Raw genomic sequence first — 15,125 nt, 5'->3', positions numbered from 1 at the left:
CAGAATGGCACAGAGAGAGAGCGTCGCTAGTGCGGTGATGTCGCTGGTACTCACGAGTCGAGGGTTGGCTCGACCCCCGTGTGGGAGACGAGCGAAGGAAACAACGAGCCCAGCACTTGGGTCGCCGTCGGTCGGTGAAGGTGGTGGGAAGAGGGATGGCGAGGGGTCGGTGAATGGCGGGCTCGTGCGATTTTTGGTTCTTGGTCCTGGGACACAGCGGCTTCTTTTTGATTTTCCACAGCCGCGCTGGGTTTTTCTTCCCACCGCAGCTGCGGAAGCAACCAAAGCACACAGCTCGGATCCGAATTTTTCGCCGAGAGGTGCGTGTGCCGAGAAGCAAGCAAGCGGGCCTCGAGACAGCGGCTCTCATGATGCTTGCTGCTTGTTCCAGGTCCGCGCATCGACTGGCTGAGGGCTGAGCTCAACTTGGTCAAGATTTTGCAGCACACTCAGCCAGACCAAAGCAGAACACCTGCCTCTTTGCTTCCTGCTTGGCTTGACCTGGCTGAAGAACAGTGTATGTTTGAAACAGTGCCTTGAGGTCATGCTTGGCAGCATGCTGAGTGGTTTGTCAACATCACCTCTACATGCTCTTTACTGATGTTGATGTAGAAGCTGTCAGCTTCATGACCTACCAGGTGTTACTGCAGCCCCAGGCCTAACACCAGGTGACTGGCACCAAGGGGCAATGTGGTAAGGGGCATCCCACAAAGTTGACAGTTATTGGGTGAAGCATGTCATTTCTTGTGCTGGTCAAAAGGATGGTGCAGCTCACCCACCAGGATGATACAAGGCAACCTCCAGAAGGTCATGCTGTTCGACGGGACAGGCGAGTCTGGCCTGGCCAGCCAACTCATCCGTCACGCCTACCAGCAGATTGAGGAACTGAATCTGCCTGAGCGCGGCCTCGAGCGGTCCTGGTGGGGCCGCTTCGAGGTCGAGCTCATCTTGGATCACATGGCGGCCGACTTGGTCCGTGGGGGCTGTGTGGCCTTCGGCCTACAGAAGATCGCATTGCTGCAAATCGTCTTTTTGACTGGGCTCCGCATCGGAAGCCTGGTCGCGACAGACAAAAAGGACCGGTCGCGCCTCAGAATGCTCTGCTCTGATGTCTCGTTTCACAAGGAGCCTTCAGGTTACACAACAACACTCTGCATCTCGCACCTAAAGTGGTTCCAAACCCCGGACAAGCATGAAGGTACACCCCATCTTCCCGCGCCTGCTGCCTCTGTCTCTGCCCACCAACATGGGACTGGAGGTGACTCCAATCATCTTGACACTGTTCATGCACAGATGGCATCTCTGGATCAAGGATACAAACTTGATGATTGGCTCTGTTGAGGAGCTGCTTGACAGCCAAGCCCAAGTGCTTGAAGGATGTAGCAACAGCCTTCTCTCCTGCATCACTGAGCACTGCAACAGCAAGATGGAGACTGAGGCTTTCTGCCAGTGGTGCTGCAGGGTGGATGCTGAAGGAGAGGGTTGATGGCCAACCAGCTTGCCCAAGTGTGACAGGAAAGTCAATGCAGGCAAAGGTGATTGATGACCCCCTTGACATATGCAAATGCATTCAGCTTGTTCTTGGAAGTGTAAATCTTTGACGAGAAGCTGTTGCAATGAGGAGGCCGGTGGTACACGCCACCGTTGCCGAGCATGATGCCGACAACAGCAGAAGTCAACGCGTTGTTAGGGCAACCCCGAGAGGCGCCCAGCGGCGGCGTGGAGATAACTCCACACGCGCCGTACCAGGGCTCGGACCCGAGGGGCGCGACCTGCGCTGCGGTAGTGTCGACCCTACCGGCGGGGTGGATAGTGCAAGGCCGGAGTAGCTAGGTGTTTGCTTCCGGTCGTCGATTGTACTTAGTATCTATAGGATCCTACGGTACAACATCGATATCCCCTCACACGCTTACTGTCTCCCCCAACCTCTCCTGGTATGCTACGCCGCCTTAGGCCTACCTACGGTTAGCAAGACCCCTAGGGCTCAACACACGTCTCTGTTTGCAGTCGAAAAAGCCAGGGGGCAGGAAGGCAGCCTCGGACCAGTTGTACGGGGCGGCGGAGTTGATTCCTGCAAGCAGGATCTTCATGCATTGGCTGACCTTGAAGCCACCGTGCTGCCACAACAGGCCGATTTGGGAAATGAGTGAGGCCTGTTGCTGATTGACTAACAAAAAGAAGTCATGCTTGTTGATGCTGCATGCAGTCAGACCAACAATGTGCAGCACCAGTCAGACATGGTCTGGGTGTGTGTGCACACTTGCAAGACTGAAGCTGTGAGTAGCTGAAGACTGGCATGGAGTGCTGGTCAGTCAGCCAAAGCAATCAACATTGCATGGGAACTGTGGTGGGCGTGATGGCGAGTGGGAACCGGAAGGCAAGTGCAGGGCAGTGGGGTAAAGGAGCAAAAGGGGGGGCTGGTTGGGCCTGCTTGTGCGGCCCCCGCTTGCGGGCTGGAGGCAGCAGGCACGTCGGGGTGTCTGACTGTACGCCGTTGAGGCAGGCCAGGCCAGCGCCCTGCTCGACTGCTACCGCCCCTGCTCTCTCTTGCCTGCCCATCTGCTGCAGCAGCTGCCTTGCCGCCAACTTCTACAGCCAGGCTCTGTAGCTCGTACTGTATTACAAACATCGCCCGTCAACTAGATATGGCTGTGCGGGGTACGAGCAGCAGCATCCAAGGGCCGAAAAAGCGCGGCGACGTTGGAGGAGGCGTGTTGAGCACGGGCCGGCTCGTTGCGAAATTGCGCTTGCTGCAGACAAGGGTCCCACGACTCGACTGCCAACGAGGCTAGAACACGCCGCCCCAAGCCCGCACTGACATCGCAAGGTCATCGTGAGTCTTTACATCGGGTAGGTCGTGGCCGGATCACCGGCTGCTACAGGAAGGAGCGCTTGCGCTGGAGTTACAAGATCCGAGATCGTGAGAGATGAGTCGAGACGAGACGAAATGGGCCGAGTTGGGAGGGACGAGATGAGGCGCGAGGTCGGCGGCGAGGGGAAAAAAGGAGAGGCGGCGAAGCCTTCTTGGAGGCTCGCCCCGGTCTACCTATCCGACACTCCTGCTATCCATGCGTTCTACTAGCTGCGATCTTCCACCATCTACCCTTCGTGCGTGCGGAGAAAGGGGAAGAGAGAGCACGACGACAACCCGCCTAGCAAGCGGCGTTGGGGCGCGAGTTGAGGTTGTACGTGATCCAGCCGCCCCTGAGACCGCGCTGGTAGTCCCAATCGGCGGCGCGCTCCGTCTTCCAGGTCCAGTAGATCCAGCCGCTGGCGCGCTCGTAGACCGAGATCTGCGTCTCGAACATGTCGCGGAGGTAGTTCTTGTACACCTGGGAGAAGCTGGAACCGTCTCCGGTGCGCTTGGAGCAGTCGCCGATGTAGTAGCTGTCGCCTCCGTACGATCCGTCGTAGCGAGCGCCGACGAACCGACCGTTGAGCTCGCCAGCACAATCAGTCGTCGCCGTCGTCCACTCTCCGACGACGGTGTAGAGGTTTGGCTGGGAAGCCTTGAGCGAGTCGATCTTGCCGCAGATGGTGGCGAGGCGCTGGGACTTGGACATGGCGTTCTCTGCGGGGGAGAAGACGGTGTAGATGTGGGTGTCGAGGAGGACCTGCTGGTACTGGGGCGGCTGCATGAAGCCGTTCCACGACGAGAGGGGCTGGAAGGCGTCGTGGATCATGATGGCGGCGTTGCCAAAGACCTCGCGGGCGGCGTAGTAGCCGTCGATAAAGTACTGCTTCGTGTAGGGGATGATGTTGCCGCCGACGAAGCCGGCGGGCTCGTTGAGGAGCTCGATGGCGGTGACGGTGCCCGCGTACTCGCCGGCCGAGAAGCGCTTGGCGAGGACGACGATGGCGGCCTTGGCGCGGTCGGCGTTGTTCTGCGAGTTGGGCCAGCGCACGCTGCCCTTCTGTCCCGAGTTGTCGAAGCCGTTCTGCGATCCGGGAGCGCCGTGGAGGTCGATGATGACCTTGATGCCGTAGTTGCGCGCCCAGCGGACCGCGTTGGTGAGGTGCGAGAGCTGGTTGGAGCGCACGTACGGCTCGCCCTGCGACGGCACCAGCGACCAGTAGCCGATGGGGATCCTCACGTGGTTTAGGCCGGCGGCGGCAATCTGGCGGAAGTCGTCCTCGGTGATGAACGAGTTCCAGTGGTTCTGCAGGCGGCCCTCGGCGTTGCTGGCGTACTGGCCAAAGGTGTACTCGTCGATGACGCGGTTGTCGCCCGTGCTGCGCGGCGGGGAGAGGCGGGTGCCAGTGGGGAGCGTGCATCGCGTCAGCATCGGCCGCTCTTCGCACATGACCCGCCGTCGATGCCCACGATGGCCCATCCCGGCTACTCACTTGTCAAAGAGCGACGGCGTGATCCAGGGCTCGGCGACGAGCCAGCCGCCGATGTTGACGCCGCGGACCTTCTTGGAGCCGTAGTCGAAGCCCGGGTTCTGGCGGGTGTCGAGGAGGACGCGGGTGCGCTCGGGCACCGCGCCGCGCTCGTCGACCAGGTCGCCCATGAGCATACCGTCGGCGTCGGCCTGGACGACGTGGGTGTCGTTCATGCCGACGAAGCCGGCCGACGAGGCGGGTCGCGCCTGGGCGTGGTGGAAGCAGCCGAGGCCGAGACACGCGATCAACGCGGTCAGCGCCTGAGCGTGGAGCTTCATCGTGGAGAGGTTACTGTATGCGGTGTCGTAAAGGGTCGGAGATCCTCTGTAGGTCGGGGAAGGTGAAAGGGACCGGCCCTTTGAGGTGTCTAGGGGTTGGCGATGGCTTCTATTAGAGACAGTGGATGGCGAGGAGTAGGGGCCGAGGTAGGGTCGGGAGAGAAGGTGAGGTAGGGTGTGAGAAGGGGACAAGAAAGACGGGGAGCGTCGACGAGGGCGGCTCTTTATAGCCCTCTAGGTGCGTCCGGGGCAGCGCAGTTCCTCGTGGTCGTCCAGGCTGGAGGATGACGGCTAGCGCTTTGCGGGGCGCCGCCGCCTTCAGCAACGCCAGATTTGGGGGGACTAGCTGGTGCGAAGCGGTGGCGCTCGCCTTCTGCAACTTGGCGTCCCTCCTCCTTGCCTGCGTGTGCAGCAGAGCAAGGCGGCGATGTTTCAGCTCGCCCGCCCGCCCGCCCGCCCGCCTTGGCCTGAGCGAGCAGCAACGGCAGCAGCAGCAAATGGACGCATGTACCGCCGTCACGGCATCGAGCATCCGGTAGAGGCTCGCGAGGCTAGACTGTCCAAACAAGAGCGCACACTCACGCACGTCTAGATCCAGGCCGTCCGCTCTTGTTGCGATGTTCCGTGTGCTGCGTCTATGCCGGGGAGGGCGAGAGTCTATCGCTCCACGAGAGGGCCGCCAAGCAAAGGGTGGTTGATGACAGGGTAGCAAAGAAGGATCTGAGCCAGAGGCAATCGATCGCAGTCGTGGGGGACAGGTGATGGACGGGTGCTCGAGATGCCCCTGAGTCGACCTTGATGGGAGCTTATATGTCGCTCGCGAGTGCGGGTGACGGCGCGCGGCTGCCGGCAGCTGCTGAAGGGCGACCGAGTGATGGCGGGGCGACCGGCCGGTGCTTGGCCAGAGGTACGGTTCGGTACGGTACGGTAGAAGGGCGGGCTGCTTGAACGAGGCCAGCTCGCTCTAGTGTGGAGAAAGATGGGCAAGGTCGGGGAGAAAAGAGCTAAGCAAGCAGGGGTAAGGCGAAGGAGGCGAGGGGAAGGGAGAAAGGTCCGCGACAGCGACGACGACGGCGACGACTCGGGTGGCGGTCCTACATATGGAGGAGCAGGGGCTTGCATTGGCGTCGAGGCTAGCGAGGGCAGACGGCAGAAGTAAGCAAAGCGAGGCTGGGCCAAGCCCCCGTCCCCCTCGGTTGTGGTCCTGAGCCAGCCGGCTGTGTGTTTGGCCTACGCATAGAGTGGCCGACACGGTAGACCTAGCCTGCGTGCTCGTCGTTCTCGGCGAGGCTAGTCGCCGCCACCAACCAGCCTGCCTGTAGCCAGCGCACTCGCTCGCTGTCCCTCCCTTCCGCCCTAACCTGCCGTAGATCCCGAGCGCACTGGATCATACAAGAGCATCATCGATGATGTCTTGCAAGCGCGTAGCTACGTGCTTGGCCAGCCAAGGACGATACGGCGCGTCGATCTTTGAGGTGCTCCGTCGACCTGCTTGGTTGGCAGGAGGATCGAACGTCTAATTGCGGACCAGCCGTTGCCGGCAATCAGGCTGGGCGCCCGTCTGCCTGCCCCGCCCCGCCCTCATGCAAGCCTGCCTGCCGAATTGCGCTAAACAGCGGGCGCCTCGCTCGTCCTCGAATCCCTCCGCGCCGCCCCGCTCGTTCGGTATATGCCGACAGCCGAAGGGGGCGACGGTGCATCTTCGGTGCGACCAAAAGGCCAGGCCCGGCCTGGCCTGGCCTGGCTCATCCCCGCTTCCTGTGTGGGGCAAAGAGGGACCTCCCCTCCCGTGGTTCTTGCTATCGGCTAAGCACGTACCGTCGCCGTCGCGGCGGCGTGCGTACGCGCGCGTTGCTCAGCAGACCTGGCAGTTGAAACCCCAGCTAGGTAGCATCTTGGCCGACCGGGAAGCGATTCGCCCGGCTTGCGTCGCTCTTCTTGGTCAGGCCTTGCCCACGGGTCCTGCTGCCGCTCGCCTGGCTTTACGCGCGCAAGACCGGGCCAGGCTGTAGGCGAGACCAACACCATGCTGCTGCAGGCCCGGCTCAGCTCACGAGTTGGTGTCGCGAACCACACCCCGCCATGACGACGCCGCAAGCGGTAGGCAGGTAAGTGCGGTTTGTGACCTTGCCCGGTGACGCCGCTACGCCAAGAGACGGCTTCAACTTCTCCCAGGCCTCGACCAGGCCCGCGCTGAACACGCGCTCAAGAAGGTCGTCCCGTCGGCGGAGGTCCGTCCGATGGATGGGCCACGTCGATTTGCTGGAAGGGCCGCCTGCCAAGCCAGCGACGGCGTCTCAGGACGACCTCGTCCACTTTAAGGCTGTCCTCCTCTTGTTCCTCGTGATGGCATCGAGCCGGCCTCTTGGCAAAGCAACGACGAAGGAGCCACTTCGGGGCCTGGGCCAGCAAGAGCAAGGACGGGGTGTTGCAAGCCCGATGCCGCAGGGCGGTGTTGGATTATGTAAGCGTCGGGTCGTGGCTCCGGTCCCAGCTTTTTCGGGAGACGGGGTTTTTTTCAAGGCGGCCGAAGCGAGGGGCGCATGGCCTTGCCTGCCTGCGCTGTTGGGCCCTGGCTGGGCTGAGCTGGGCTGGCTCACCGTCTGGCTGGCACCGCTGCTGGCTCGCCGCGTGTTGGCCGCGGCAAAAATCTGGCAAAGCTTCGCACGGCTGCTCAGCAGCCCTTAGTCCGGTGCCATCCCGCCACCACCACCACCGCCACCGCCATTGCCATCGACGTCTCTGTTCACCTGCCACCGAGCATCTCGCAGATCCACACACCAGCCATCGCCACAGACCACCGTCCTCGAGAAAGGAGGGGCTGCAGCCTGGAACGCTCCGCATCTTAGCAGAGACCAGGAGGGGGAGGGGATCCGTGCACCATGGCCGACGTCGACCCCTTTGAGCACCTCGAGGGCGCGTCCAACTACGGCGCAGACGCCTCCGAGTATGGCTTCACCGACTCTGCCTCCGTAGTCTCGGGAGCGGACTCCAGGCTGTCCCGCAGGAACAATGGCGCAAAGTCTGGCAGGACCAGGGCGGCGGACCAGATCGACCTCGACCTGGATCTCGACCTCGACCTCGCCGCAATCAAGGATCTTCAGCTCGACGAGCACGACCTAGAACCCCACCGCCACCAGCATACCGGATCCAAGGCGGCCAAGCCGCGGAGCACCCGGGCGACCGATGGAGACGAGGTCGATGAGCTGTTCGACGGCATGCTCGACGATGGCGAGGCCGACCTGCTTCAAAACCTGCCGCCCCACGCCTGCGCCTACTGCGGTATCCACAACCCGAGCTGCGTCGTCAAGTGCCTGATCTGCAACAAGTGGTGAGTGCTCGCTAGGGATGGGCTGCACGCTTCTAGGAGACCGCCTTGAGTCGTCATCGCGGGAATCCTGGGCAGCTGATCCGAACCCACTTGCCGCGATCCTCTGCACGGGCCCATACTGCGCTCGGCAGGTTCTGCAACTCGCGAGGTTCTACCTCGGGCTCCCACATCGTCAACCACCTCGTCAGGGCCAAGCACAAGGAGGTGTGCCTGCATGCCGAGTCGCCGCTCGGAGAGACGACGCCCGAGTGCTACCAGTGCGGCGCCAAAAACGTCTTCCTGCTCGGCTTCATCCCCGCCAAGAGCGAGACGGTCGTGGTGCTCCTCTGCCGCCAGCCGTGCGCCGCCATGACCAACTCCAAGGACGTCATCTGGGACACGTCGCAGTGGTCGCCGCTGATCGAGGACCGCTGCTTCCTCACGTGGCTCGTCAAGATGCCGACCGAGCACGAGCAGATGCGCGCCCGGCCCATCACCTTCCAGCAGATCAACCGCCTCGAGGAGATGTGGAAGGAGAACGAGAACGCCACCCTCGAGGACCTCGACAAGCCCGGCGTCGACGAGGAGCCGGACGGCATTCTGCTGCGCTACGAGGACGCCTACCAGTACCAGAACATCTTTGGCCCGCTCGTCAAGATCGAGGCCGACTACGACCGCAAGCTCAAGGAGAGCCAGACGCAGTCGGACCTGGTAGTGCGCTGGGACCAGGGTCTCAACCAGAAAAAGATTGCGTGGATGACGCTCCCGAAGCTCGAGAGCGGCGAGGTGCGCCTGGCCGTCGGCGATGAGCTCAAGATCCGCTACCGCGGCGAGATGGCGCCGCCGTGGGAGGGGGTGGGCCACGTCATCAAGATCCCCAACAACGTGTCCGACGAGGTGGCCATCGAGCTGCGCCGCGCCGACGGCGTGCCCGAGCACTGCAGCCACAACTTCAGCGCCGACTTTGTGTGGAAGTCGACCAGCTTCGACCGGATGCAGAGCGCCATGAAGACGTTTGCCGTCGACGAGCAGAGCCTCAGCGGCTACATCTACCACAAGCTGCTCGGCCACGAGATCGAGAGCGCCACGCTGAGGACGGCGATGCCGAAGCGGTTCAGCGCGCCCGGCCTGCCCGAGCTCAACCACAGCCAGGTCAACGCGGTCAAAAGCGTCCTGCAGAAGCCGCTCAGCCTGATTCAGGGCCCGCCCGGCACGGGCAAGACTGTCACCAGCGCCACCATCGTCTACCAGCTGAGCAAGATGAACCCGGGCCCGGTGCTGGTGTGCGCCCCCTCGAACGTCGCCGTCGACCAGCTGACGGAAAAGATCCACGCCACTGGCCTCAAGGTGGTGCGCCTGACGGCCAAGAGCCGCGAGGCGCTCGACAGCCCCATCAGCTTCCTCACGCTGCACGAGCAGGTGGCCAACAACGACACGCACGTCGAGCTGCAGAAGCTGATCCAGCTCAAGAACGAGCAGGGCGAGCTCAGCAGCAGCGACGAGCGCAAGTACAAGGCGCTGACCCGCGCGTGCGAAAAGGAGATCCTCAACACGGCCGACGTCATCTGCTGCACGTGCGTCGGCTGCGGCGACCCGCGCCTGTCGAAGCTCAAGTTCCGCACCGTCCTCATCGACGAGGCCACACAGGCGGCCGAGCCCGAGTGCATGATCCCGCTCGTCATGGGCTGCAAGCAGGTTGTCTTCGTCGGCGACCACCTCCAGCTCGGACCCGTCATCATGAACAAGAAGGCCGCGCGCGCCGGCCTCAGCCAGAGCCTCTTCGAACGCCTGATCATGCTCGGCAACCGGCCCATCCGCCTCCAGGTGCAGTACCGCATGCACCCTTGCCTTTCCGACTTCCCCAGCAACATGTTCTACGAGGGCACGCTGCAGAACGGCGTCACGGCGCCCGAGCGGCTGCGCAAGAACGTCGACTTTCCCTGGCCCGTGCCGACGCTGCCGATGTTCTTCTTCCAGAACCTGGGCCAGGAGGAGATCTCGAGCTCCGGCACCTCGTTCCTCAACCGCACCGAGGCGTCGAGCGTCGAAAAGATCGTCACGCAGTTCTTCAAGGCCGGCGTGGTGCCGTCGCAGGTCGGCATCGTCACGCCGTACGAGGGCCAGCGCAGCTACGTCGTCAACCACATGCAGATGCACGGCAAGCTCAAGAAGGAGTTCTACAAGGAGGTCGAGGTGGCCAGCGTCGACGCCTTCCAGGGCCGAGAAAAGGACTACATCATCCTCAGCTGCGTCAGGAGCAACGAGCACCAGGGCATCGGCTTCCTCAGCGACCCGAGGCGCCTCAACGTCGCCCTCACCCGCGCCCGGTACGGCCTCGTGATTTTGGGCAACCCGAAAGTCCTCAACAAGCACCCGCTCTGGCACTACCTGCTCGTCCACTACAAGGAAAAGGGCTGCCTGGTCGAGGGCGTGCTGTCGAACCTGCAGCCGTCGATGATCCAGTTCCCGCGGCCGCGCCGTCCGCTGCAGAAGCCCGGCGACCTGATGGCGCGTCATCGGCTGGACCTCAACGACCCCGTCGGTGGCTCAGCGGCCGGCGTTGGCGCGGGCTCGGCTGGCGCGAGGAACGCAGCCGGAGCAGGGGCCACCGCCATGGGCCCTGCCGACGCGGCCTTCTTCCGCACCCACGACCCGATGTCGTACATCCCGAGCGACGCGCAGAGCGTCATCAGCATGGGTACGCAGGCTACCTACCCTTCGGTCCACCTGCCGCCGTTTGGAGGCCACTCTGCCGGACGCAACGGTGGGCTTGGCGCCGGCCTCAATGGCGCCTATGCCAGCAGCATCATGAGCCAGGATGTCGATTCAGAGAGCGTGGCCGGTAGCACTGCACCGCCCGCCAGCATCACGTACAGCCAGAGCGACCGGCTGCGTCGTCGCCTCAGCCTCAGCAGCATGGGCGGCGCCTCGGACCTGGCTAGCCTCGAGGGCTACAAGAGCCAAGGGTCGGTGCTGGACTCGCAGGACGACGACTCGCGCTCGACGATCTCGGCGGCCATCTCGCAGTCCTCGTTCACCACGTTCTAGCGGTGTTCGCCCACGAAACCGTGCACTTCCATTCCACCGAGCGCACCCGTCCCCACCTCCAGCTTCGCTCTTAGCCGCCATGGCAGCGGGAGTCCGACACTGCCTCTGGGCGACCTTTCCCCTCGCCTGCTCACAAGGCGAGGGCGTCTCGCGCAGCCTCGACGCAACCCTTCGGGCGTGCAACTTTATCCTCGCCGCCGCCGCCGCCGTCCCTGATTCGATCCGCTGCAAGCCTCGACAGGCTGCCTCGCGGTGCGCACATGATTCGGTGCCTGGCGGCGTCAGCTGCCGTGCTAGGAACCCGCTGTCGGTCCCTCCTCACGAAGGCGTACCTTCGGTACCCCCGCAAGCACAGACCCCTTGCTCGGCCCTGCATCGACCTCCTTCCATTGTCGGCGCCCATTGCTCGTTTCCCTGGGCGGTCCGTGGACGTGCCCGCGCCCCCTCGTCTGGCCGCAAGGGATGAACTTGTCGGTCGCCGAAGCTGCTCGACTTGCATGACGATGACAGTCTGACGAGCATGCGTTCTCCTATCTGCCTCGTCAGGAGATGGCATCTCCAGGGCTAGCGTACGTAGAGGCACGAAGCCTGCTGTCTGCCTAGAGAGCGCCTACGCAGCAGACGACAGCAGCAATGTATCCCAGGCGAGCTCTTATCAGGCGGCCTTGTCATCTCTGCCTACCTCTGACATGATTGCCTGCCCATCGAAGTCATCAGATTTCATCACAGTGTCATTGAGCATGAGATCGTCCGGGCTGCACCGGGCGGGAGCACCGGGCGAGTGGTAGCGTGGTGAGCATCCAAAGAAGGATGGTATTGCAAGGGGGCTCTCCCGTGTCGGCCAAAATCATGGAGCAACTCCGACCAGGGACGAGGCATGCCCCTCTGCTGGACCCCCCTTGCCGTTCATGATCATGCGACGGATCCAAAGCTGTGGTCGGGCCCGGTTGACGATCACACAAATGTTCGGGTTGCTACGATCAAGGAGCTTGACACGGCGCAGTCATTGTCGTCTGACGGTCGGTATCGGACGGCGCTGTATGACACCTACCACCAAAGGCCGCCCCTTGGGGTCTCCTTTCTTCAACCATGGCATGACGGGACGATGGCAAGACGTTGGTGACAAGCAACGACGACGACGATGATGGTGGCGGGATGAGATGTAGATCTCCATTGCGGGTGGCAGCGAGGCCGGGTTGACTGCTCAACCATGAGATCCGCGCGCGGCCTTTGCCTTTCCCCGCCCAGTCTGTTGCAACGGACCCGCACGGCTCGGCAGCCGGTCCGAAACGCCACGGTCTACGCCCGCACATCGACCGGAGTTTCGGATGGAGCGACGAGCAGACCAGGCTAGGCAGGGGCTCCCAGGCTCGCATGAAACCAGGAGGTGCATGGCTCAGAGCCTCCGGCCTCAGCAAGCAAGGAGGAGGTAGGGGACAGAGCCTGAGACACCGACCGACCTTCGCACGCCCCCTTTCGCCCGCCGCCCTCGACTGGCGACCTACTGCATGTAGTCAAAGAGCGTCTACCTCCTCCATATCCTCTCGCCTTTCGCCGGTCAGGAATGGCCCACGGCTGTTTGTCCTCTTCCCCGCAGTGGGAGGTGCCAAGACCATCGATATTCTTGTCAAGAGAGCCAGCGCTGCCGGGCGGCGATGGCTGATGCCGGGCGCACCTCGTCCACGCTCCATTCAGTCGGTCGGAGGAGCCGCCACGATGACCGGCGAGGCCGTCGGAGGACCCGGTCGAGAGACTTCTTGCCAGAGCTCAAGCGAGGACGCTCGCAGATGCTGATTTCGATCGGCGTGCGGCTGCTGCCAGCCGGCCTGGCCTGGCCTCACCTCGCCTCGCCTCGCCTCGACCTTCCTCCAGTTCCTTGTCCCTCTTTCTTCCGGCCTCAACAACGGTCGAGGATAGGGGGTGCCGCATCTGCACCAGGCGAATACCGGTACCAAAGATGAACGGAGGTCGCCTTGCTTGGATGTTGACCTGCCAGCCTGTACGCTGGCACGCCATTTGCCTTTCCACCAGCAGCCTCTCTTTCACCAGACACCGCACTCTCTAGCGAGACGGGTCAAATGTAGCCGCGGCAGGCGTTGACAAGCTGCGCCCGGCCCACTAAGGCTACGTGCGTGTGTAGGCTGCGTGTGGCTGGCTGCGCTGCGCAGTCAGGCAGGCAGGCGGGCGGGTTAGACGATGCGCGCTGCCATGTGCTCCAGTCGAGAAGAGCAGCGCGCTCGTCAGGCTGGCCTGCCTGTATCGGTACTGTATGTAGCTCGCACACCGTCGCCGGCCATCACCGGCAGGGGTGAGGCGAGCGCATGAGCTGGCCTCGAGATCCTGTCGCTTGGGGCGGCGTGCAGGAGAGCATGAGAGCTGTCTTTCCCAAGCTCCTGCTTGACCCTTTGTCGCCCGACGCCCATGACCTCTGGACCTGCTCGTTCTCAAGGCAGGACGAGATGCAATGGCCATCACGGCTCGCTTGCTGGAACGACGAAGACTTCTGGCCGCCTTTGATCCTCAGTTGAATGGTGTCACGGCATCAGCTTGGTCTCCCTTGTGAAGAGAGCGGAGGAGAACCCGCCCGGCAACGCTGAGTCCTGTCCGCATCGCATTCGGTGGCTCTCTTTTCAACGGTCGCAGTGTAGTCTAGACTACCGCCTCGCCCCCCGGAGGGAGGGGGCCACCTTGGTCGCTGCAAAAAGCCAATTTGTCCATTTCGCTACGCAACGAATGAAAGTCTTATCGAAGCAGGCCGCCCTGATGAACAGCTCCGTCCCTCTGTCCCGGGACGGTTCGGGAACATGGGGTCTGTAGCCTCGGACGTTCCTTGAACGAGCAACGTAACCGTATGTCAAAGGTGGCACTCCCCACTACTGTAGCGCGACAGCTCGCGATCCACGGCCGCGCGATGCTGGAAGTGAATATCCTGCCCTGTCTCTGGCCTGGCGACTGATCATCGCCGCAGCTCCCGGCTCTATTTTAGCGAGACAGGGCAGCCAGCGACGCCGTGAACTTTCGAAGAAGGAGCCATGCCACAGGCAGGCCAAATTACGCGGGCCTGAGGCTGCCAGCAGGCAAAAGGAAGAAAGCTAAGGCTACGGCGCACGTGCGTACTGCTGTCGCCCTCTTGAGACAGCTGCTGCTGCTGCTGTCGGTACACATGGCAGTCGCCTCGACGAGGGAAATCCGACCTGGATCAGGCCTGGCAAGCCGGCCAGCACGACGTCGGGCGCTCCGTGTCTAGCAGGGGAACGGGGCACGCGATGCGGTCAAGAAGGCAAGGGCCGCTGTGTCTGACACCGACCTCGTACCGTCGCCGGCTCTTCCGCCGCCCTCGGAGCCCACGTTACGCCCTGGCTGTCTGTCTTCCCAAAGGGGTAGGGTCAGTTTGCCTGCCTGCCCCGTCGTCGCGCCGGCCCGATTGGGTGGGAGTTGAGAGCACAGACAGAAAGTGCAGGCCAAACACCTCGAGGCAGGCTTTCGGGATGGTCCCTCGCTCGCTTCGACGATGGCTCGCTGTGGCGAGCTGCAGCACCGCATCCCTGCCTGCGCTTCGCGCCAAATCGAGGGTACCGCCATTGTCCAGCGGCTTGCCTGCCTTCTCAGGCAACCAGGCCCGACGTCCGACGTCCGAATGCTCGACCCGCTTCCCGTCCCCTTCTGGTCTGAACGGGGGACCCCCCCTTCGGACAGGATCCGCTGAGAACCTTGACCGCCCCTCCTTGCTCTTCGCCATCACCACCCTCCTCGACTCCAACGTTCCTTCTCCGCCCCTGCTTGGCTGCCAGCCTCGCGCTCGGATCAGACTTCTGCCACCTGCTTCGAGCTCTCGACAGTCTCAACCCACCTTCGCTGCCGCCATTCGTATACCCGCTGCCACCATCTCGCTGCACTCTGCCCTCTGCTTCGTCGCCGCTGCGCTGCACCTGCTCATTTCGCACTACACCACCTAGACCGGCGCAGGTGCTCAGTCTCGATCTCGCTGCTCGGCGATACAGCCGATAATCCAGCCCAGCTCACGCTCTAGCCTCACCAGGGCGCGGGCCGCCCTGATAGTGCCATCTTCGACAAACGGGCTGCCCCCTGAACCGCCCCGATTT

The 15,125-nt window shown here is 62.8% G+C and overlaps 2 protein-coding genes across 2 annotated transcripts; one reads left to right on the top strand and one right to left on the bottom strand.

Annotated features, from left to right (window-relative positions):
* Positions 1-3,152: 3,152 nt before the first annotated feature.
* Positions 3,153-4,664, bottom strand: PFL1_00561 (uncharacterized protein; the record flags this gene model as incomplete). The annotated part of the gene is made up of 2 exons (XM_007878055.1): positions 3,153-4,233; positions 4,348-4,664. The coding sequence occupies 2 exons, from the start codon at positions 4,662-4,664 to the stop codon at positions 3,153-3,155; spliced, it is 1,398 nt and encodes a 465-aa protein (XP_007876246.1).
* Positions 4,665-7,546: 2,882 nt separating this feature from the next.
* On the top strand, positions 7,547-11,022 carry PFL1_00560 (uncharacterized protein; the record flags this gene model as incomplete). The annotated part of the gene is made up of 2 exons (XM_007878054.1): positions 7,547-7,995; positions 8,127-11,022. 2 exons carry the CDS (start codon positions 7,547-7,549, stop codon positions 11,020-11,022), a joined length of 3,345 nt encoding a protein of 1,114 aa, XP_007876245.1.
* Positions 11,023-15,125: the final 4,103 nt, after the last annotated feature.

This window comes from Pseudozyma flocculosa, assembly GCF_000417875.1.
Source record: "Pseudozyma flocculosa PF-1 unplaced genomic scaffold scaffold00001, whole genome shotgun sequence".
NCBI classification, from domain to species: domain Eukaryota; kingdom Fungi; phylum Basidiomycota; class Ustilaginomycetes; order Ustilaginales; family Ustilaginaceae; genus Pseudozyma; species Pseudozyma flocculosa.
Note: the sequence above shows the minus strand (reverse complement) of the source record. Positions and strands in the feature narration are given on the sequence as shown.